General features: G+C 36.3%; 3 protein-coding genes across 8 annotated transcripts in view; 1 reads left to right on the top strand and 2 right to left on the bottom strand.

The window, feature by feature from the left end:
* Positions 1-22364, top strand: part of para (paralytic) — a 231388-nt gene that overhangs the window by 180212 nt on the left and 28812 nt on the right. The gene's annotated exons all lie outside the window — the stretch shown is intronic.
* On the bottom strand, positions 1434-7198 carry LOC135847306 (regulator of nonsense transcripts 1-like). Its single transcript, XM_065366775.1, has 14 exons — positions 6873-7198; positions 5217-5366; positions 4968-5140; positions 4649-4888; positions 4398-4573; positions 4092-4317; positions 3796-3955; positions 3527-3721; positions 3360-3448; positions 2718-2976; positions 2429-2642; positions 2128-2354; positions 1816-2052; positions 1434-1729 (listed from the first exon to the last, which is right to left on the bottom strand). Exons 1-14 carry the CDS (start codon positions 6978-6980, stop codon positions 1601-1603), a joined length of 2583 nt encoding a protein of 860 aa, XP_065222847.1. The 5' UTR covers positions 6981-7198; the 3' UTR covers positions 1434-1600.
* On the bottom strand, positions 9535-18475 carry LOC135847307 (regulator of nonsense transcripts 1-like). The gene is made up of 13 exons (XM_065366776.1): positions 18266-18475; positions 18030-18187; positions 17738-17950; positions 17485-17657; positions 17193-17400; positions 16947-17115; positions 16673-16867; positions 16467-16555; positions 13806-14064; positions 13509-13722; positions 10183-10406; positions 9875-10108; positions 9535-9787 (listed from the first exon to the last, which is right to left on the bottom strand). The coding sequence occupies exons 1-13, from the start codon at positions 18449-18451 to the stop codon at positions 9668-9670; spliced, it is 2442 nt and encodes an 813-aa protein (XP_065222848.1). The 5' UTR covers positions 18452-18475; the 3' UTR covers positions 9535-9667.

The raw sequence follows: 22364 nt of genomic DNA, 5'->3' as shown, positions 1-22364 counted from the left end.
CAACTTGATAATATTATGTGCTGGAAAACCAGAGTTTTTTTTCTTTCAAAATTTGGTTTTAAAGTAAGATACCTAGGTAGATATCTGTAATTTAAGTATACCTACCTACCTGAGAAAAAACACAAGGCATTGGTAAACAATCATTACAAGTTGAAAACAGTAATTCTGTTCCAAAGCATAGTCACCTTAGAATCAAGAACGAGAATGAAATCTGCGGATTCTTCTGTTGGGTCTGAAGTATGGATTAGTGCACCGATTGTATGCGAATTTTCACTTTATAGCTTGATGGTAGCATTTGCTTGATGTAGTTGTTCGTAGCACCTTTACTCACCTTTGTAGATGTAAAATCAGATAGTAGATGTTTTATCGAGTAAATAAAATTAAACTATGATAATGAGGAAAAAGTTAAAAAAATTTTATGATTTTTTTAATTCATTTTTTGTATTTTGAAAATTTAAATTTGAATCTATTTATTTATCTATGAATTGAATAATATCATCAGCAAAAAAAATTACAAATAAAATACCTACATTCGAAGTAAATTAAACGAACATCGACACAACATAAGAACTGTTCTCTCTCTTTCTCCAAACAAACAATATATTACGACAAACTCCTCGTATCATTCGATCTGTTGACATATATACGAAAGCAAACCCTCTATTTGGAGTATATTTTATTCACTCGATAATTTAATTCAGTCACCACGAAAGCACTAGTTGGAAAATTTTACGCAATAGTACTCAAGGTGGATTAGTTTTGCTTGAGTAAAGCTTTGAAGTATTTGGTTTCGTTTCATTTGTAATGTATATTGAAAAATTTAATCAGGTGAATAGCTTTGAAAGTGTCACAAAAATCGTCGTACCTACACTATGTATTTTTTCAATTTTAATTTTATAGTATAAAGTAAAGATACGGATATAGGTATGTGGCGGTTTAGAGAACAGGTAGTGGGAAATGAGAATGAGATGAATAAATACGTACTTCAAAACTGTCTGTGAATGATTAAAAAAGTTTGATAAGGCAACGTGTACATGTTTTTTGATGGTATTACCATAAAACTTAATACCAATATTAATCTAGGTTGGTAGATAGATGATGGCAATGATAGTGTGAGATGCACCGTAAAATACCTATAACTTCAGAAATTCAAGACAACTGGAGGAGTATTATTAAGTTTGATAATTCACGGATAATAATAACGCACATTTGTAATTTGAAGTGTGTCGTCAGCATTTTATACGACTCGTCGAGAGTCTCTTTAGGTAGAATTACAGGGTGTTTTGGTTACTTTGGTGAATGGATGTCTAGCATAATCAATTAATCGTTTTGGGTAGGTACCTATAACTGCAGGGTGCTTTTTGGAGAAAAAATTAGATTGCTAAATAAGTGATCTACTATTATCGAAATGTAAGAAAAAATAATTATACGAATGTATTAAATTGAGATATATTTTAATTTTACATTACGGCGATGTAAAATAACATTGAAACGTACTAGATCGTTCGGTCAATCTGGTACGACCAATCTTCAGACAAAAGTAACTCGCCAATCATGTAACTATCCTGCGATACCGAATCCTAGCTATGACAAGTCATACCTATACCGAGTTCACAATCGGTTCAGGTTCAGGGAGCTGGAAAGCGCTTTCTTTCAAATTATCCAGTGGCCCTTCTACCAGCACTTTCTGTTCTTTGTAGAAACTGAGTAAATTACGCCATAAAGTTTGCTGTGACAGAGAACAAAACCATAACAGTTCTGGTTAATTCGGTACTTGAATGATGGATGCGATTTTCAACCAGTAATTTGACTCACTTTAGATAAAACTTTCGGGTTTCCGACCACGATAAGACCATACTTGGCTCTGGTTAAGGCAACGTTCAACCGTCCTGGATTGTTCAAATAATAATCGATCCCTTGATGGTCGTTGGAACGTACGCAAGACACGATGATGAAATCTTTCTCACGACCTTGGAACGCGTCTACGTTGGCTACTTCGATCTGTCTATATTTAGGGTCGTTGAACATTCCATTATACAGCATACACTTCCTCTGTAAAAATTACGAATAGGTACGATAAAAAAGATAACTTTATTTTAGACACATTGAGATGAGAAAAAAATTAACCAAATATGCTCTCTGTCCTTCGTACGGTGTAATAATACCGATCTGTTCGGGTTTCGCGCCACCCGATACCAATTTGAAGGCTATTTTTACAACGTTGCTTGCTTCAGTTAGATTTCGATACGATTTACCGCATCCTACGATTTCTTCGGTTCCGTAGGATACGTAGAACATCATAGGTTTATCAGGAACTGGCCAGGGGAACTTGATTTCCGGCAGTTTTCTTTCCTCTGCGCACAATTATGAAGGCATTATTCACCATAATTGACCAAACTTATCTACACTCCAAAAGTAAAAACGTTACCAGCGGTTACACCATTTTGCAAGGATCCTTCGTAGAATAAATTAGACGGGAAACGCGATAATTCCGGATGCATACGATACTGAACGTCTAAACGGCACGATCTGACACCGAGTACTATCAAACGTTCTAACAATGACCGACCAAGACCAGCTTTCGAAGCTTTCTTGCACTTAACGATTGGACGAAGCTGGCAATGATCTCCGACCAAAATAAGCTGTGTCAAAAAACCAATATTGATTAAACTGATCTACCGGTAATCGATTCGTTTTGCAAATGATCAATATTTCACCTGTTTCGATCCCAATAATATAGGAATCATACACTCCGGTTCGGTAAGCTGCGTAGAATCGTCGATGAGTACACAATCGAACTTCATATTCGCTAGACGTGAATCTCCTGCGCCAATACAGGTGCAGCAAATTACATCGGCTGCTTCGAGTAGCTCGCGTTCGGCGAATTCCTTCAAAACTCTGTATCTTTTTTCATCGGCCTCCGAAAGTTCGCCAGTTTTTTCTCGAGTTTCTTGTAACTTCTTCAATTCGGAGTTACTGTCGAGATAACATCAGGTTTAATAGATTACAACGTGTAAATTACGAGGTGTCCCATTTAAAGTGTCATCGTAACTTCGAAGCCGTGCCAAAAAAAAGTGAAAGTGCTTCAGAATCTTTCCCATCAATTTGTATTCTCGTCTAGCGAATAATTTTGTCTGGCTGAAATCGGTTTTTAGTCGTTTTTTATCGACTTAGGCAAGTTAACTTTCTCCCCATTATGAAAATTTTGATAGCTGAAGTTTTCAACTCCTCAAACGTTGGAAATTAGAATGCAGAAAATTGAGTACTGGCACGAATCCAAAGCAGCGATGGCAACAAATGAGATAACCTGAAGATACTCGAATACTCGATTGAAAACGCAGTTCATCACATCAGCTTACCTATCTAAATTTTTGATCTGATTATGCAAAGCTAAGAAAGAAACCGGTGAATCGATCGCTTCTCTGGATTTAGCGCAAACTCTCACAACCTTGACAAAATAAAAAATACACTTCAGAAATTACAATATGATAGGAATTTCGAATACCGTTTAGTCGTGATTACCTACCTTCAAATTAGTTTTATGGATTTTCTCCGTCAACTGATCGACGGCTGTGTTTGAAAAAGCACAAACCAATACAGGCCCGGTGTTAAATTTCGCCAGCTGATAAACAATAGTCGCCAAAGTGATGGTTTTGCCTGTACCGGCAGGTCCATGAATTAAAGACAAGTGTCTTTGAATCGCTTGTTTTACAGCATATTTCTGGAAGAGAAGAAAACGCTTAGAGGTATAACGTCAAAAGTTTGATTTTCAATTCGAAATAAACAATTCAGTACTTGCGATGGATTCAATTCTGGTAAATTAGGAGCTGAATAGTCTTCAGAATCGTGCGATCTAAATAATACGTCATCGACGTCGTGTCCAAGCAAACCATAATAAATGGAAGCGGATGAAGAAGTGTCGTCATCAGCAAATTTCCTCAAAGCTTGTTGCATTCTTTAACATGTTTAGTAAATTTGCTTATTTGATTGATTTTAAAATATCATCTTTCTCATTTCAAGCACCTAAGTATATTTCAAAAGCGCTTGAAAAAAAGTGTTTGAGAAATCGTTCAAAACGGAATGAGCTTTACCTATCGAATGACGTTGATTTCCAAATAAAATCTACCACGACTTTACTAGTTATACTACACGTAGTAGATTTGAAAGGTATTCCTTGGCTAGTTTTCATCTCTAAGCCAATTTCTTCGGTGTAATCACGATCCAGTATGTCGATAACATGACCAACTCCTGACCAAGGCTTGTTTGCGTTTTCCATACATCGTAATCTTATTTGATCACCGTGCATTAGTTTCATATCTGTCGAGAGAAAGTTATGTATGTAAATTAAATGCTCATATTTATCAGTTATTTAATCAAATAAACCACCGACTGATTACTTCTGTCAATTTTAGGGAGGCTGAATTGAGCTGTTACTTTTTTATTCGACAAATAGTGGTACCATAAATGAACGGTGACATCCTGAATTTGGAATTCCTTCAATCTCTTATCGTTGTCAGCTTCCAATTTAACCAACGGACCGAAAATGTTCTGATATTCGAATCCATCTTCATACCTAAAATATTAAATTCAATCATTAAATGCCACCAAACGAGTTGAATGTCAAATGGTATTTCCGGTAAAAGCTCACCTGAAACGCACTAGGTGGGGTTTGACCGGTTCAACGTCGATTCTTGGTGGATCAAACTCCAAGTCATGGTCTAAATCGGCTACAGTGAAACCCACGTTATCCTTCCAAATTTCCTCTAGTTTACATATTTGAGCCAATGTTGTTGGCCAAGCTTTGAGTTGATCTTGCTCGGCAGGTATTTTAACCAGCCACGATACGAAACATCGATCTTCTATCAACGGTTTCCATTTTTCCTGATCCCTAAATTAGTTAAAAATGAATTGCATAATTAAGATCTTCTCATCAAGCAGAAGTTTGACGAAAATTTATTTATACTAACCAGTTCAAGTCTTTGATGGAATTTTGAGCAGCGCAGGGTTGTCGACATAGTAGCACCACAGCGGAACCCGTCTTATCAGGTGTGAACCCTAAAACGAAGACATTTCGCATACCGCAAGCATAACATTTCAGGACGGTTTTTCCCAAAGGACTAACTTTATGAAGAGTTACTTCCTGCAAAGCAATCGCGTTGAAACAAAACTCCACAAGCAATCAATACTTACATACTTATGAGATAAGAAACACTCACCTTATGCTTGGATTGCATTAAATGGTTAACAATATGCGATCCACAAGTATTTCCACGACCATTGCAGAACCATTTTTTACATATGTTACACATTACGACACAGCTAGGATCGTGAATAGCGCAATACACACAAGCGAATGCGGGTAACTCCTGCACATAGTAAATACGTTATAATTATAACACCATCATGTTAGGCATAGAAAGAGATTTCAGGATAAGATGGTGAAATCGATACATACTTTCTTCAATTTTGACGAAACTCACCAAAAATGTTAGTTTTGATGTAAACCCATCACAAATGTTTTCCAAGTGGACTATCCCTACCCCAACCCGAGAAATGTGCATATAGTGCCTATATATTGTGCTGAAAATTCAAAATTCTCGTTCTTCGAGTGAGGAGGTCCTGAATTTTTAAACTTTCATAGGTAGGTGCGTGTTTGATTTTTTTTTTCAAAAATAGTCTTCATATATTAATTGATGGCGTTTTGTTTTGGGGTGGGGGGGGGGTTGAAAATTTCAAAAATTTGTAAAAAAAAGAAAACGAAGAAGGTCTCTTCTGCGAAATTTTTTCAGAAATGTAGTTATACACCCTAAGGTACCTACCTATAACATATAAGTCATTTTTTGAGCAGCTCAAAAATCATTGCAAAATCAAAATTTTGTCAAAAAAAAACGAGCTTTTTCGTCATTTTTTGGATGATTTCACATCAAAACTAACATTATGAGTGACTTTCGTCAAGATTAGAGAAAGTACCGATTTCATTATCTTATCGCACCTCGGGAGTAATAAGGTGACATCTCAAAAAAGTGAAATTTTACAGGAGAGTGATTTTCTTATTTTTTAAAACTTGATTCATTATTTTTATCAACTTATAATTAATTGTGAGGAATGAATAGCACCTCATTTTAAAGATCTGGTATCCTACCTTCATTTAGCATAAGAACACTTTGAAAAATAAAATCTTAAAGAGGAAATATTTCAATGTTTGGAAAACATTTTGAGTTAGCACCTTTCAATAAAGTTGATGTGGAGGCGAAAGGAAGCGTCCAAAAAAAATTTCTTGGTAACAAAGTTGTAGAGAATTAAATTTCCAATCGACATAATGTCGTTAGTTTTTTTCTAGAGTGCTTAGTTTTTGAGTTTTTCTCAAAAAACTAAAATTTCATAATATGTGCAAATTCATTTTTCTGAAAAGTGATCAATTTAAAAAATGTTTTCCATTTGGTACAAACCAATAAAAAATGCACTCCTTGTGACTATTTCTAACTGACAAACATTCAAAATAATCAAAACTGTTTATTAACACTTTGTATGTACGAAATTTGCTCAAAAAAGGTGGAGTTTTTTGAGATGTCACCTTATAACTCCAAACAACTTGCAATGTTGTTGAGATTTTGAGTTAGGCCATTTGGGTTTTTTACATGATCCAGATACTGTATCCAACTCAAAGTGTTATTTTTGGTTGAGGGGGGTCATACAAGCCCCAAAAATGCAAAAACATCAAAATCAATTTTTTTTGAGATGTCACCTTATTACTCCCAAGGTGCGTTATACTGTAAGGCTGATATCAACCATACTTTAATACAAATATATAAAAACCATGGTCAATACCTACAGAAAAACGAATAGTGTGTTGCATAACATTGTAAACTTACTTGAGTTTTCCCAGGCGTTGATTCGACTTGCGAAGCTTGCGAACTTTGCGACGGTAATGCGATTGTGAATTTGGCGAAATCGAATTCAGAACCTTGAGAGTGAGCCATCTTTCGTGGTGTTTTTTCTCAACAAACGAAACTACTACAATAATTTACAACAGCGAAATATTTCTCAACGCAAAATAATTACGGTTTAGAAAAAAAAAGAAGACGTATCTTCTTCAACAATATACTATAGGCTGATAAGAGAACTGAGTTTACGCGTACCTATTTTTGAAATAACATGTTTCTGTTCTAGGACTAGGAGAGATACTGATACAGGGTATAATAGAATTAGAACTGTGCATGCGTGAACTCCATATTCACACACGCATACAAATGCAATAGGTAATCGGTTTGCGAAGTGTGCTTGCATAAATCCATGCACGTTGCGTATTGAATTTTCGAAGTTCGTTGTACCTAGACCTACTACCTACCTACTATCTAGTTTTGCATTAAATTGAACTGAAATTATCGAAATATTCCTCTAGAATATATAATGTTTGGCTGCTGCCATTTTTGAACGATTTTAAATTTTGCATTGTAAGAAATTGATTTTAGTAACGATCCTACTTTTTATCACTTTTTATCGCCAAGTCCCACTTTTTTTCAATCACACTTCTCAAATGGGATTTTGAAAAAAATTTGTGGAAATGGGCTCATTTGTCGACTTTTTTAGAAGTAGTTGAATTACTTACTTATTTTTGCGAAAGCCCCCCAAAATCAGTTTTTTGTCAAAAACTTCTGAAATATCAAATTTCGAGTAAAATGAGCTCAATGATAATTTCATCTCCTCTCCAATACCTATCAAATGAGCTGTCAACCAACTCCCTAGCCCCAGGGGGGGTAGCGCTACGACCCCTCAAAGTGACGTAATTTTAATATTATTTTACATTTCATGACTGGGGACTTGGAACCTGTTCTAATTAATTAAATTGAGTCAAACTTGAGGAATGGGATCCTTTTGGGAGCTAGAGTTGACCTCTGGAGTGGGAAGGGTCAAAGTTGAAAATTACAGAAAGGTCATTTTTTTGGAGGGGTATAATATGACCTCAAATGGATGAAAATGGTCCAAAATGATACCATTGGTCAGTACCCCCATTGTGATCAACATATCCAAATTTCAGCTTCCTAGATCATCCCCACGCCTTTTAAGGTGGAAAAACCTGAAAATATGGGCAAAATAAGGGGGGTTTTACCTGAATTTTCCCTCAAATGGAGTGGGGATGACCTAGAAAGCTGAAATTTGGATATGTTGATCACAATGGGGGGGGGGGGGTACTGACCAATGGTATCATTTTGGACAATTTTTATCCATTTGGGCCCAAATTATGCCCCTCCAAAAAAATGACCTTTTGGTAATTTTCAACTTTGACCCTTCCCACTCCAGAGGTCAACTCTAGTTCCCAAAAGGATCCCATTCCCCAAGTTTGACTCAATTCAATTAATTAGAACAGGTTCCAAGTCCCCAGTCATGAAATGTAAAATAATATTAAAATTACGTCACTTTGAGGGGTCGTAGCGCCACCCCCCCCCTGGGGCTAGGGAGTTGGTTGACAGCTCATTTGATAGGTATTTGGAGAGGAGCTGAAATTATCATTGAGCTCATTTTACTCGAAAGTTGATATTTCAGAAGTTTTTGACAAAAAACTGATTTTGGGGGGCTTTAATCCACTGGGGGGGGGTTAGCTCGTGGGATAGGGGCGGGACTTTTAGTATGTTGTTCAGCACACCATCCTACACAATATTCACCAAAAAAACTTTTGATCGCAATAATGTTTGGGTTCACCTATTTTTTTCCGCCATTTGACTGTGCTAATGGTTAGATAAGTATGTAGAAAAATCTACGTCAAATTTCCAATCTAATGGTGTATCAACTTTCCTTTCATGTTCAAGGGGGTGGTACTACCACCATTCTGATGAGGGGGGTTTTCTGAAAAACACACAAAGGCTATAGGCGCCTAAGAGAGGTGAAACGGCCCCCGAGAGCATTCGGGTTGATATTAGCATGGAAGGTGGGTACCATTGAGAAACTTCCCCGTGGAAAGTTTCAGATCCACAGCCCCTTCTCTTTTTGAGGAAACCCCCCCCCCCCCGTTCTGAAATTACAATAACACCTTTCTCATGCCCATATGAACTGATTTCAAAAAATTTTAGGATGTTGCAGATATGCATAGGAATGATAGGAAGTATCCCCATTCCTCACAAAAATTGTCAACCCCCTCCCCCCATATTTACCCCTTAAAATGGTGTTTTCAACTTATTTTATTTTTATAGGTATTTTGATTGGTAAAATACTCGTATGTGATCTATTCGTCAAGTCAAAATGTCAAAAAAATATGGTGATTGCTCTGATTTTTCAAAAAAAAAAATAATAATTTTTAGACTTTGCTTTTGGGTTGACTGCAAATTGTTAGCAAAAAAAAATCTCAACACGAATCATCGATTCAGAACCCAACGGTGAACGGTGCTTTCATTTTTCATATCAGATAAAAGTAAGCGATGACTTTTTGCAACCCCCATGCCCATTCCCCCACCAAAAAAGGGAAAGTAATACGATCGAAAATACGAGTATATTTACTATTTTTAAAAATCTAAACTTATTTTCTATTACACACAACGTATCAAGTAGTATATTCGACAAAAAAATTTAACAATGGACATTTTTTTTTAGCGAAAAATTGACAAAAGCTAACATAACGTTCTCGTACCGGAGAAAAATGAGGGTTCGACCGAGTCGAATAAAACGATGTTGTTTAGTCAATCTGTCCAAGTTTAGCGAACTGGGTAGCGCTTTCTCTCAAATTTTTCAGTGGTCCTTCTACGATCACTTTTTGTTCTGTATAGTAATTGAGTAGGTGATTCCATTCGGTTTGCTGCAACAGAAAAAAAAACCATAACAGTTCTGGTTAATTTGTTAATTGAATAATAGATGAGATTTACAACCAGTAATATGGGCTCACTTTTGAAAAAACTTGCGGATTTCCGACCACGATAAGGCCATATTTGGCTCTGGTCAGAGCAACGTTTAACCTTCGCGGATCCTTCAAAAACCCGATCTCTTGACGGTCGTTGGAACGTACGCAAGACACGATGATGATATCTTTCTCACGACCTTGGTACGCATCTACGTTGGCCACTTCGATTTGTTGGTACAAACTGGCGGGTAGTTTTCCTTGATGCCGCATACATTGCACCTATAAAAATTTATTACGAGTAAGATGAAAAAGATTCCTTTATTTTAGACATGCTGAGATGAAAAAATCCTAACCAAATGTGCTCGCTGTCCTTCGTACGGTGTAATAATACCGATCTGTTCGGGTTTCACGCCGCAACGTATGAATTTGGCGGTTATTTTTACAACGAAATATGCTTCTGTTGGATTCAAATACGACGTACCAGATCCGGCGATTTCTTCCATGCCTTGGGTTACGTAAAACATCATCGGTTTATCCGGAGCTGGCCACGGGAAGACGTTCGGCAGTACTCTTTCCGCTGCGCACAATTATGAAAGAATTAACTAAAACTGACCCAACTTATCTTGAAGTGTCTGCCTTCAATTTGAACGGGACCGTGATTTTTGGAAAGAGAAACCCCCAAAACCAAATTTTTAGCTGCCCAATTTTATACCTCGATATTTGGCGACCGTTTGAAGATTAAAAATTGACTATTTTTGGTGATTTATGCAGCTTTTTTCAATTGATCAGTAAAAATGATCAAAATGAGTCCTAAAACTGAAATATTTATTCCCGAAATCCAAATTTCACAGGGATTGTACTCTGTTACTTTTCAAGTAACCAATAAGTTACTAAAGTTACATACTAATAGTAACTTTTGGTTACTTTTTAAAAATGTTGGTCACTAAAAGTTATACTTTTTCCAAGTTTTTCCACAAATTTCCTTTTACCCCCCAAATTTTATCCAAAATTCTACGAAAAAACATTAATTTTATTTAAATGGCATCGCTGCTTTTTTCAGCGTTACGAATTTTATTTTTTCAGTATTGATGATTTTTATGTTTTTCGCCTGAATTTTTGCCCAATTATATCACCTTGAATTCTCGTGATTTTTTCATAAAAATTTTCCCTCGGGTTTGTGTGATTTTATTGCTCAAATAATCGGGATTTCTCCTGATTTCGGTTCGATGGTTTTTTTTTGAGTTTTGTAAATTTTTTTCTTCGCTGATTTTGGTGAGTTTTCTTTTGAATTTTTGTAAATTTTTCGGTATGATTTTTCTGAACTTTCGCGAGTTTTCTTTTTTCAAGTTTTTTTAAATTTTCACGATTCTATAGTTTTGTTTTAAATTGTAGTCATTTTTTTGCCTAAATTTCGACTGCATTTCTTTAATTCTAAGTTGTGTTTTTTTTTTGAGTTTCGTGCTTTAAAAAAATAAGTGATTTTTTTGCTCACATTTTTGTGGAATTATGATTTTTTTTCTTCCAAAAATCATGATTTCCTTTAAATTTTGATATTTTTTTCGAGAAGGGATGGAAGCAAGCTTCTTTGAAATTTGATGAATTTGTTTTTTTTTCACCCTTTGTGGTGGATTTTTCTGCATCTTGATATCTTTCATTTGCTGATTCCCCCCCCCCCCCCCCGCTATGAGGAAAGGTACTCCGGATTTTGTCTCTCTTCGAACAATTTTTTTTTTTTTCAAAGTCGAATTATTTTTCTCTGTTGAATCCTTTTCAGTTTTGCTAGAAATTTTTCGATGATTTTTCTCAAAAATTTGTTTTTTCTGAACTGATTTTTCGAGAGTTTTCTGTTTTCACAATTTCCATACTTGATTTTGTTTCGAATTTTATCGATTCATTTTTCTGCCTAAATTTTTGTTCTTGAGAAATTTCAGCTAAATCTTTTTTCTTGAATTCTCGAGATTTTTTATAAAATTTTCTCCTAATTTAGCCCCAAATTTCAGTAGTCTTTTCTGCTTACATTTTTGCGGAATTCCCCCGTTTACAGATTTATTCGAGTTTGTGAGAGTTTTTTTGGACTTTGAAACTTGATGGTTTTATTTTGAATTTTTTCGAGGATTTCTTGTTTTTTTTCAAGTTTTATTCTTCTCTGAATTCTCAAAGGTTTCATTTTCCAACTTTTCGACGAATTTCTCCGAATTTTCGTGTTTTTTTGGTGTCTAAATTTTTGTGAAGTTTTCGCAATTTTACAATCATTAAGTTTCGTGGATTTTTTTTTCAATTCTGCGATATTTTTCCTTAAATTTTAGTCCTTTATACCTTGATTTTTTCAGTGGAGTTTTTCTACTTTTAATCGAATTTTTAATTCTGGAATCCTCGTGATTTTTTTTCAACTTTTTTTTTTGACAAAACTGTAATAGTGGTTCATTTTGAATTTCGCTCTTGAGTAGGGACTTCTGATTTTGATTTAATAATTCTTTTTGAATCAAGGTACATTTTTTTGTTCCGAATTTTTAAAAATCACTTTTTTTCCAAAGGATTGCAATCTATCCCCTCCCCCCGCCCTTTCCTGTTGATTTTAATAAGTTTCCTGTTCTAAAATAATTCTTCTTATTTATACCTAGATTTTTTTTTACAAATTATTGTTTATTACTCGTATTTCTCAACACCCAAATAATTTTTTTTTTCGTCAAACCCTCGCTCATGTCAACATTTCTACTATTTTATTTAAAATTGGTATTTTTGTGTTTGATTTTCTGAAGTGATTTTAAATAAAACATTAAATTTCGTTTCTCCCTGTTTTGGTAGACTTCCCCCTCTTCTTTCAATTTTGCAATTTTTTCATTCGATTATATGTTTCCGGAATCCAATATTTTTTGCATGCTTTCTTTTTGCATTTTGATCTACGAGTAGGTTACTTTCGAAATATTGATAATTATCTGTTTTGAGCTGTTGCTAGTTTTTTTTTTTTTTTCAAAAATGGTTTTTATTCGAATTTTGATGTTTTTTTTTCTGTTTTTTGAAAAAACTGCTACCTATATCGAAATTTTTGTTACGATTTTTTTTTTTTTGTAAACTAAAATAAAATGTAATGCTTTTGTATGCATTGAAGTTTTTTGGTTGCCACTTTTTCATTTTTTTTTTACATTAACATTTTTTTGATTACTTTTTCCGGATTTTTTGAGAAAAATTTGAGTACAATCCCTGATTTCACCATTTCCATTCATTCTGGAGCCTCCAGCGCGGTTTTCAATTTCTCCAGAATTTTTAATTTGCTCCAGAAAACGTCAATATAAATTTGGGCAGCTGAAAATCGAGTTGTGTGTTATACTCGGCCTGTTTAACGAGTTAATCCACATTTGAGCCGATTCTGGAGGGGACACCTCAAGAGTGGTTTTTTGACCAGCTTTTTTTATAGATAGGTACCTAGGTACTAAAAGCTGCCGCCCAAATTCATATTGACGCCTTCTGGAGCATATTCAAAAATTCTAGAGAAATTGAAAAATCGCGCTGGAGGCTCCAGAACGGCTGGAAATGATGATCATTTTTACTGATCAAGTACGTACCTTTTTGAAAAAAGCATAAATCACGAAAAACAGTCAATTTTGAATTGTCAAACGATCGGAAGCGGGCACCTTAAGAGTTTCCCTTGTTAAGTACACTACAAAAGTAAAAATATTACCAGCGGTAACACCATTTCGCAAGGATCCTTTGTAGAAGAAATTGGACGGGAAGAGCGATAATTCTGGATGCATACGATACTGAACTTCTAAACGGTATGGGCTGATTCCGAGTTCAACCATACGTTCGAATAACGAATGACCAAGACCAGCTCTCGCAGCTTTCGGGCACATAACGACTGGACCAAGCTGGCAATGATCTCCAACCAAAATGAGCTGCGTCAAAAAAGAAAAACACGTATCAATTAAACTAGTCTGCCTAATCGATGTACATACATTGCAAATGATCGATATTTCACCTTTTTCGTTCCCAATACCAGTGGAACCATGCACTGCGGTTCGGTAGCTGCCATAGATTCGTCAATCAATACGGAATGGAACTTCATACGCGATAAACGTGGATCTCCTGCGGCGATACAGGTGCAGCAAATTACATCGGCAGAATCGAGTAGCTTACGTTCGGCGGATCTCAACAAAATTCTGTATCTTTTTTCATCGTCCTCTGAAAGTTTGCCAGTTTCATTTCGTAGTTGTTGTAACTTCTTCAATTTGGGGTTACTGTCGAGATAACGTTACGTTTAATAGATTTGAATTACGAGGTGTCCCATATTGCATCGTCGTATAACTTTGAAGTCGTGCCAAAAGAGTAAACGTGCTTATTGAGAGTGAAAAAAGAACTTACAAGGGAACCTCTCGAGGTGTCCGCCTCCGATTTGAACGGGACTGCGATTTTCGGAAAGAGCATGTTCTGAAACCCCCAAATCCAAATTTTCAGCAGCCCAAGTTCATTTTTCGATTTCTGGCGAATTTTTGAAAATCCAAAATTGACTATTTTGGTGATTTATGTGTTTTTTTTAAAAAAGTAAGTACTTGATCAGTAAAAATGATCAAAATAAGTCCTAAAACTGATATTAACCCCCCCTCCAATCCAAATTTCGCCATTTCCAGCCATTCTGGAGCCTCCAGCGCGATTTTTCAATTTCTCCAGAATTTTAAATTTGCTCCAAAAGGCGTGAATATGAAGTTGGGCAGCTGAAAATCGAGTTGTGTATTATACTCGACCTCTTTAACGAATTTATCCACATTTCAGCCGATTATGGAGGAGGCAGCTCAAGAGTGGTTTTTTGACCAGCTTTTTTCAAAATAAAAATATACAAAAACCAAAAATTTCCCGTTCACGAGAAAGTTTTTGAAATTTGCGCGAATATGCAGTATTTTGTCATGAACTAACCCTACGAGGGTGAGGGTCGCCATTTCCAGCAATTCTGGAGCCTCCAGCGCAATTTTCCAATTTCTCCAGGGGCTCCAGAAAGGCTGGAAATGGGAAAATTCACCATCGTGGGCTTGATTAATGACGAAATACAGCGATTCGAGTATTTTTCGATAATTTTCTCGCAAACGAGAAATTTTTGATCTTTGGTTATTTTTATTATGAAAAAATCTGGTCAAAAAAACACTCTTTAGGTGACCCCTCCAGAATCGGTTCAAACGTGGATAAATTCGTTAAACGGGTTGAGTATGACACACGACCCGATTTTCAGCTGCCCCACTTCATATTGACGTCTTCTGGAGCAAATTAGAAATTCTGGAGAAATTGAAAAATCACGCTGGAGGCTCCAGAATCGCTGGAAATGGCGACATTTGCCCTCGTGGGGTTAGTTCATGACAAAATACTGCGATTCGCGCAAATTTCAAAAATTTTCTCGCAAACGGGAAATTTTTGATTTTTGGATATTTTTATTTTGAAAAAAAGCTGGTCAAAAAACCACTCTTGAGCAGCCTCCTCCAGAATCGGCTGAAATGTGGATAAATTCGTTAAACAGGTCGAGTATAATACACAACTCGATTTTTAGCTGCCCAACTTCATATTCACGCCTTTTGCAGCAAATTTAAAATTCTGGAGAAATTGAAAAATCGCGCTGGAGGCTCCAGAATGGCTGGAAATGGCGAGATTCGTCCTCGTTGGGTTAGTTCATGATGAAATACTGCGATTCGCGCATATTTCAGAAATTTTCTTGCAAATGGAAAATTTTTGATTTTTGGATATTTTTATTTTAAAAAAAGCTGGTCAAAAACCCACTCTTGAGGTGTCCCCTCCAGAATCGGCTCAAATATGGATAAACTCGTTAACAGGTCGAGTGTAACACATAACTCGATTTTTAGCTGCCCAACACGCCCAACATCATATTCACACCTTCTGGAGCAAATTCAAAATTCTGGAGAAATTAAAAAGTAGCGCTGGAGGCTCCAGATCGGTGGGAAATGGCGGAATTCGGCCTCAGGGGGTTTGTTGTGTTCGAAACACAGCAATTCGCGCAAATTTCAAAAATTTCCTTGCAAATGGGAAACTTTTGATTTTTTTTGATTTTTTATAATGAAAAAAGCTGGTCAAAAAACTACTCTTGAGGTGTCCCTCCCAAAACCGACTCAAATGTGGATAAACTCGTTAAACAGATCGAGTATAATACACAACTCGATTTTCAGCTGCCCAACTTCATATTCACGCCTTTTGGAGAAAATTTAAAATTCTGGAGAAATTGAAAAATTCGCGCTGGAGGCTCCAGAATGGCTGAAAATGGCGAAATTTGGATTTGGGGGGGGGGGATTAATATCAGTTTTAGGACTTATATTAAACATGTTTACTGATCAAGTACGTACTTTTTTTTAAAAAAAAACATAAATCACTAAAATAGTCAATTTTGGAATTACAAAAATTCGCTAAAAATCGAAAAATGAACTTAGGCAGCTGAAAATTTGGATTTGGGGATTTTAGAACATGCTCTTTCCAAAAATCGCAGTCCCGTTCAAATCGGAGGCGGACACCTCAAGAGGTTCTCTTGTTAGTGATTTTTTCAAAAATGCACAAATCCAAAGCAGCTATAACAACTAACGAGACAGCCCGAAGGTATGGTACTCGAATACCTACTCGATTGAAGACTCAGCTCATCACACCAACTTACTTGTTTAAATTCTTGATCTGATTATGTAAAGCTAAAAAAGCAACCGGTGAATCGATTCCTTCTCTTGAATACGCGGAAACTGTCACAACCTTGGCAAAATAAAAAAATAAATATACAAACTCAGAAATTACTTGTATGTACAATCTGACACTTGTGTAGGAAATATAGGAATCTCGAATTCCCTTCAATCGTCATTATCTCTATACCTTTAAATTAGTCTTATGGATTTTCTCAGTCAACTGATCGATGGCTATGTTCGAAGGAGCGCAAACCAACACTCGTCCAGTGTTCGATTTCACCAGCTGATAAACAATAGTCGCCGAAATGACGGTTTTTCCTGTACCAGGAGGTCCTTGAATTAAGGTCAAGTGTCTTTGAATCGATTTTTTCACCGCATTTTCCTGAGAAAAAAACACACTCTTAGAGGTACGGTAACGTCAAAAGTTTTATTTTCAATTTGAAATGAACAAAATTTAGTACTTGTGATGGATTCAATTTTGGTAAATTAGGAGCTGAATAATGTTTAGCAGCGTGAGCGTGCGCTGTGAGTAATACGTCATCGACGTCGTCGAATCCAAGCAAACTATAATGGATGGAAGAGGATAAAGATGTGTTGTCATCAGCAAATTTTTTCAAAGCTTGTTGCATTCTGTAACATGTTCAGTACAAACAATGCTTGAAAAAGTGTTGGGAGAAATTGTTCAAAACGAAATATGAGTTTATTACCTATCGAATGACGTTGATTTCCAGATAAAACTGACCGTGAATTTACTATTAGATTTGAAAGTTATTCCTGGACTAGTTTTCATTTCTAAGTGAACTTCTTCGCTGTAATTATCCGGTACCCTGATAACGTGACCGACTCCAGACCAAGGTCTTGATAGTTCTCCAGTATATCGTAATCTCAGCTCATCGCCGAGCATTATTTTCGTAGCTGTCGAGAGTAAGGTAAATTACACATAAATACGCTCATCTTTATCTGATATTTAATCGAATAAATTAATCGTCGACTGATTACCTCCGTCACTTTCAGGCAGGTTGAATTTAGCTACCACTTTCTTATTTAACAAAATCTCCCAACGAACAGTGATATTATCGTGAGTTTGGGATTCCTTCGATTTCTTATCGAAGTCAGCTTCCAGTTTAACCAGTGGATCGTAAATATTCTGATATTGGATGGCATTTGGATACCTATAATGTTAAAATCGATTATGAAAATTGAAATGCTACCAAACGAGCTGAATGCCAAATGGCACTTTTGATGAGCTCACTTTAAAAGTACTCGCTGAGGTTCGTCACAGATTCCTGTTTTTTTTGAATCACCAATAGTTGCATTGATGTTATCCTTCCAGAGTTCTTCTAGTTTAGCTATTTGAGCCGATGTTACTTGACGGGCTCTGAGTTGAAGTTGATCATCCGGTATCTTAACCAGCCACGATACGAAACATCGATCTTCTATCAACGGTTTCCATTGTTCCTGATACCTAAATAGTTGAAAATGAATAAACATTGGTAATTAAGATCTTCTCATCAAGCTGAAATTAGACCAAGATTTATACAAACCTGTTTACATCTTTGAGAGATTTTTGAGTAGAGCAACAGTGTCGACATAGTAGCACATAGGTAGAATCAGCTTCATTACGTATAAAACATAAATCGAACACATTTCGCGTATGGCAACGATAACAGTCCGGAGGACCATATTTATGAAAATTTACCTCCTGCAAGACACTCACGTTCAAACAGAATCCTTATGGACCATGAGTATAATCACTACAAAAGAGATAAGAGACACTCACGTTATGCTTGGCTCGAACTAAATGTTCAACAATATGCGATCCGTTAGTATTTCTGCGACCATTGCAAAACCATTTTTCACATACGTTACACTTCACGACGCAGCTATGATCATGAATACCGCAATATTCACAAGGGAATGCCGCGGGCACTTCCTGCAAACAGTAAACATAGGTAATTAGGTACATGCTACATTGCTACTTACGTGATAACTTCATCAGATAAGACGGAAGAGCCTTTCAAGATAAGATAGGTAGTGAAATTAACACTTCTCCAATTTTTACGAAACTCACCCAAAATGTTAGTTTTGATGCAAAACCATCCCACAACAATTTTTGAGTTGACCCCCCTTTCCACTCCACCACAAGCCGACATATTATGTTCCCTTACGCGTGTGTAAAATTGTTTTCTAAAAAATTTTCATCGGTATTTGGGGATTTTTAGGGAAGTTGAAATATTTTAAAATTCATAGAAAACCAAAGAAGAGGGTTTCCTTTGCGAAATTTTTTCAGAAATTTAATTACAGCCTTGAAAATAACAATCAAGTAGCACTACTTTGTCGAATAATCGTATGATGCTTTCTAAATTAGTACGAATTTTCCGATGTTCTTGAATTTTAATCCGGCATCAATGAGGACAGGAAGGTCAAAGTCGAAATGAAAAATTATCGCAATTTTTGAGCTCAGCATGAAAATTTATACGATGGGTCACGTCTAAGATTTCAAATCCATGTTCTAACAGTGATTTAAAATAAATGGCAGGGAGGGGGGGGGGGGGTGTCCAAAAATTTTTTCGAAACAAAAACACTCCAACTTACAAATACACGAATCATAATAAATGGATTGCATCCTCATAAATCCTTAGTTACGATAGGTAAAATGTAGAAAGTTTGTTTTACATAGGTATTTCAAAGTTAAATTCAGTTGAGAGGACAAACTTGATAGTTGCCAGTCGGGGAGCCCGCATAAGGATCTATTGCACCCCCCCCCCCCCCCGTCGAACCACTGGGACAAATTTTTTCTTGGAGTGGGAGTCCTAAGGAATATTTCTAGCCTTTGTCCTCGAAAAAAAATGGCGGCCATTTTGACTGACAGGTCAGCCAAAATCGCAGATTTTGCGTTCCAACATAGGACTTGCACGAAATTTTTTAAACCGTAAGGTAGATCGAAAGGTCAGGCAAAAACTTATCACCTGTCAACATTTCAAGTGCTAAAGTGCCTTTTTCGATTTTTGATGAATTTTTAAAAATCAAATTTCGGCCAAAAACGAGGGGAAAAAATCAAAATTTTTCCAAATTGACCGAGAAAGCTGAAATTTGGGGTATACCTTATTTTCGACATGCGAAATCGACTGAAAACTTGTTTCAACCCATTTTGAGCAGTTCTGGAGCCTCCAGCAGATTTTTGAAACTTGAAATTTCCCAAAGTTTCATCAAACATGGAGTTGGAAAGGCGAAATTCATTCCGAAAACCAGTTTCAATACGCTACGAAGTCGACTGCAAGTGAGTTTCAAATTGTTTTGGAGCCTCCAGCAACTTTTTGAAAATTACTGGAGCCTCCAGTAGATTTTTGAAACTTGAAATTTCCAAAAATTTCAACAGATAGAGATGGAAAGCCGAAATTTATTCTGCAAACCAGTTTCAATTCGCTGCGAAGTCGACAACTGGTGGATTTCAAGTCGTTTTGGAGCCTCCAACGACTTTTTGAAAGGTTGTATGACGTTTTTTGGAAAATTGAAATTTCCAAAAAGTAGCTGGAATCCTCAAAACCATTTGGAACCACCATGCAGTCGACTTCATATCGTATTGAAATCAGTTTGCGAAGTAAATTTCAGCTTGCCAACTCCATTGGACAAAATGCTGTGGGAATCAAGTTTCAAAAATGTGGTGGAGACTACATGTAATTTTCAAAAAGTCGCTGGAGGCCACAAAACGACTTGAAATTCACCTGTAGTTAACTTCGTAGCGTATTAAAATTAGTTTGCAAAATGAATTTCGGCTTTCCATCTCCATTTAATGAAATTTTCGGAAATTTCAAGTTTCAAAAATTTACTACAGGCTTCAGAACTGCTCAAAACGGTTTGAAACAGTTTCCAAATTTCCAATCGATTTTGCAAGTAGAAAATAGGGTATATCCCAAATTCCAGCTTTTTCGGTCAATTTGGTAAAATTTTGAATTATTCCCTCATTTTTGGCCTAAATTTGATTTTCAAAAATTCATCAAAAATCGAAAAAGGCACTTGAGCACTTGAAATGTTGACGCGTTTTTTTGGTGCTCGAAAAAAAAATCAACTTCTAGAGCACTTTTTCGTATATATTATGTAGGTAGGTATCTACTTTTCGGAAATTTCTAAAAAATACGCGAGGCTTTTGATAATTTTTGGAAAAAAGTGAAAATCTTTAGCAATTGCGAGAATCAGTGCCGGCGAAGTAAATTTTTCTGGTGTGTCGCAAAAAAATGACATATGAGAAACGTAGCCACCCCCCCCCCCAATGAGCGTAACTGGACCTTCCAGTAGGGTGTGCCATTTTTTCATGTGTGAAAAGAAGGAGAAGGGTTCAAATTTTTAAAATGTTCAATTCGACATTTCTTTAACTTATTCATTTTTTGTGAACAATTCAAATTCCTGGGGGGGGGGGGGGGGTATCACGTCATTTTGCCGAATCTGTTCAGAAAAAATGATAAATTTGCATTTGGTGTTCATATTCTTAAAAGTTTTGAAACCAGTATCTTGAATTCCAGACCGAAGCGAGGGCAAAAGCTTTGGAAAATTTGTGTTTTGAAAAATAGAACATTGGCCCGAGCGAAGCGAGGGCTAAAGCTATCAAAAACTTGAAGTTTCAAGAAGCAAAACAGCTGTAATTTTGATGTGAAAAGTCAGTTCTCCATTACTGAGATTTTTAAAAGTCTAAACAGAAAATAATAATGTAGCCCGAGCGAAGCGAGGGCAAAAGCTTTTGAAAAAAATGAGAATTTTGTGGACAGATCGGTGATTTTGTCGGCAAATTAACAATTTTGCTACCGAATTGACATTTTTTTCAATTTTTTAAATTTTCTCATATTTGGCAACGGATTTCCGGTGTGTCATTGCGACACACCAGAAATCTGCTATGTCGCACTTTGCGACATATGCGACAGTGCTAACGCCGGCACTGGCGAGAATTTATTCAAAAAGCAAAAATGTGACAAGTTTGTGAATTATTGGCAAAGAAATGAGACTTTTTTGCAATTATTTTTTTCGAGAAGTGAGAATTTTTTGCATTTTTTAGGTAAAAGAACGACACTTTTTTTTTGCATTTTTTGGCGATTTCAAGTTTTAAAAACGCTAAAAAGATGAACTTCTTGATAATTATTCTAATAAGCGCAATGATAATAAGCGGCGCCTACTGTACACTGTACATGGATTAGAGACTGTTCTATTGATGATAGGAGTACATAGCGTCGGCTAAGTGCGGAAGGGTGCCTCGTGCAACTCGTTACTTGATACCTGTGTAAAACTGCCTTTCCACACTGAGCGCCATCTATCAGTCCAAGTTCAAATCTAAAGGTATCTTTGGTGATGGGAAGGGTGTCTTGAGGTAACATAACTTTTGGTTTGAACATTTGGACTGATAGATGGTGCTCAGAGTGGAAAGGCAGTTTTACACAGGTATCAAGTAACAAGTTGCACGAGGCACCCTTCCGCACTTAGCGGACGATAGGACATAGACGCTTTCGCCAACATTTTCGTTATCTTTTCGTCTTGATTGGAATGAAAAACAAGGTCTTCGTTTCGAAGAATTCTGAACCAGCTGCGGGCGATAGCGAAATGTAGACGATTCTCGATCGTCAAAAGCTGATTATGATTTACAAAGTGACGCCAACTTCCAGTTAAAGTTGTCCGATGAAATGATAAACGCATGTTGTGCGTATGCAGCAATTCTAGAAATGATTTTATGTTCTCTTGCTTGTGTTAGACTTTAGACTCCTCAAATACATAAGTATGTACGTATTATGGAATTGGGTTTTCAGTTTTTTGGTGGGTTGGGATCTTGGAAATCGTTGGCTCGAATGAAAACAGCGAGTGTTGAATGAAACCATTTTTTTTTTTTAGGTTACTCC

This window comes from Planococcus citri, chromosome 5 (assembly GCF_950023065.1).
Source record: "Planococcus citri chromosome 5, ihPlaCitr1.1, whole genome shotgun sequence".
NCBI classification, from domain to species: Eukaryota; Metazoa; Arthropoda; class Insecta; order Hemiptera; family Pseudococcidae; genus Planococcus; species Planococcus citri.
Note: the sequence above shows the minus strand (reverse complement) of the source record. Positions and strands in the feature narration are given on the sequence as shown.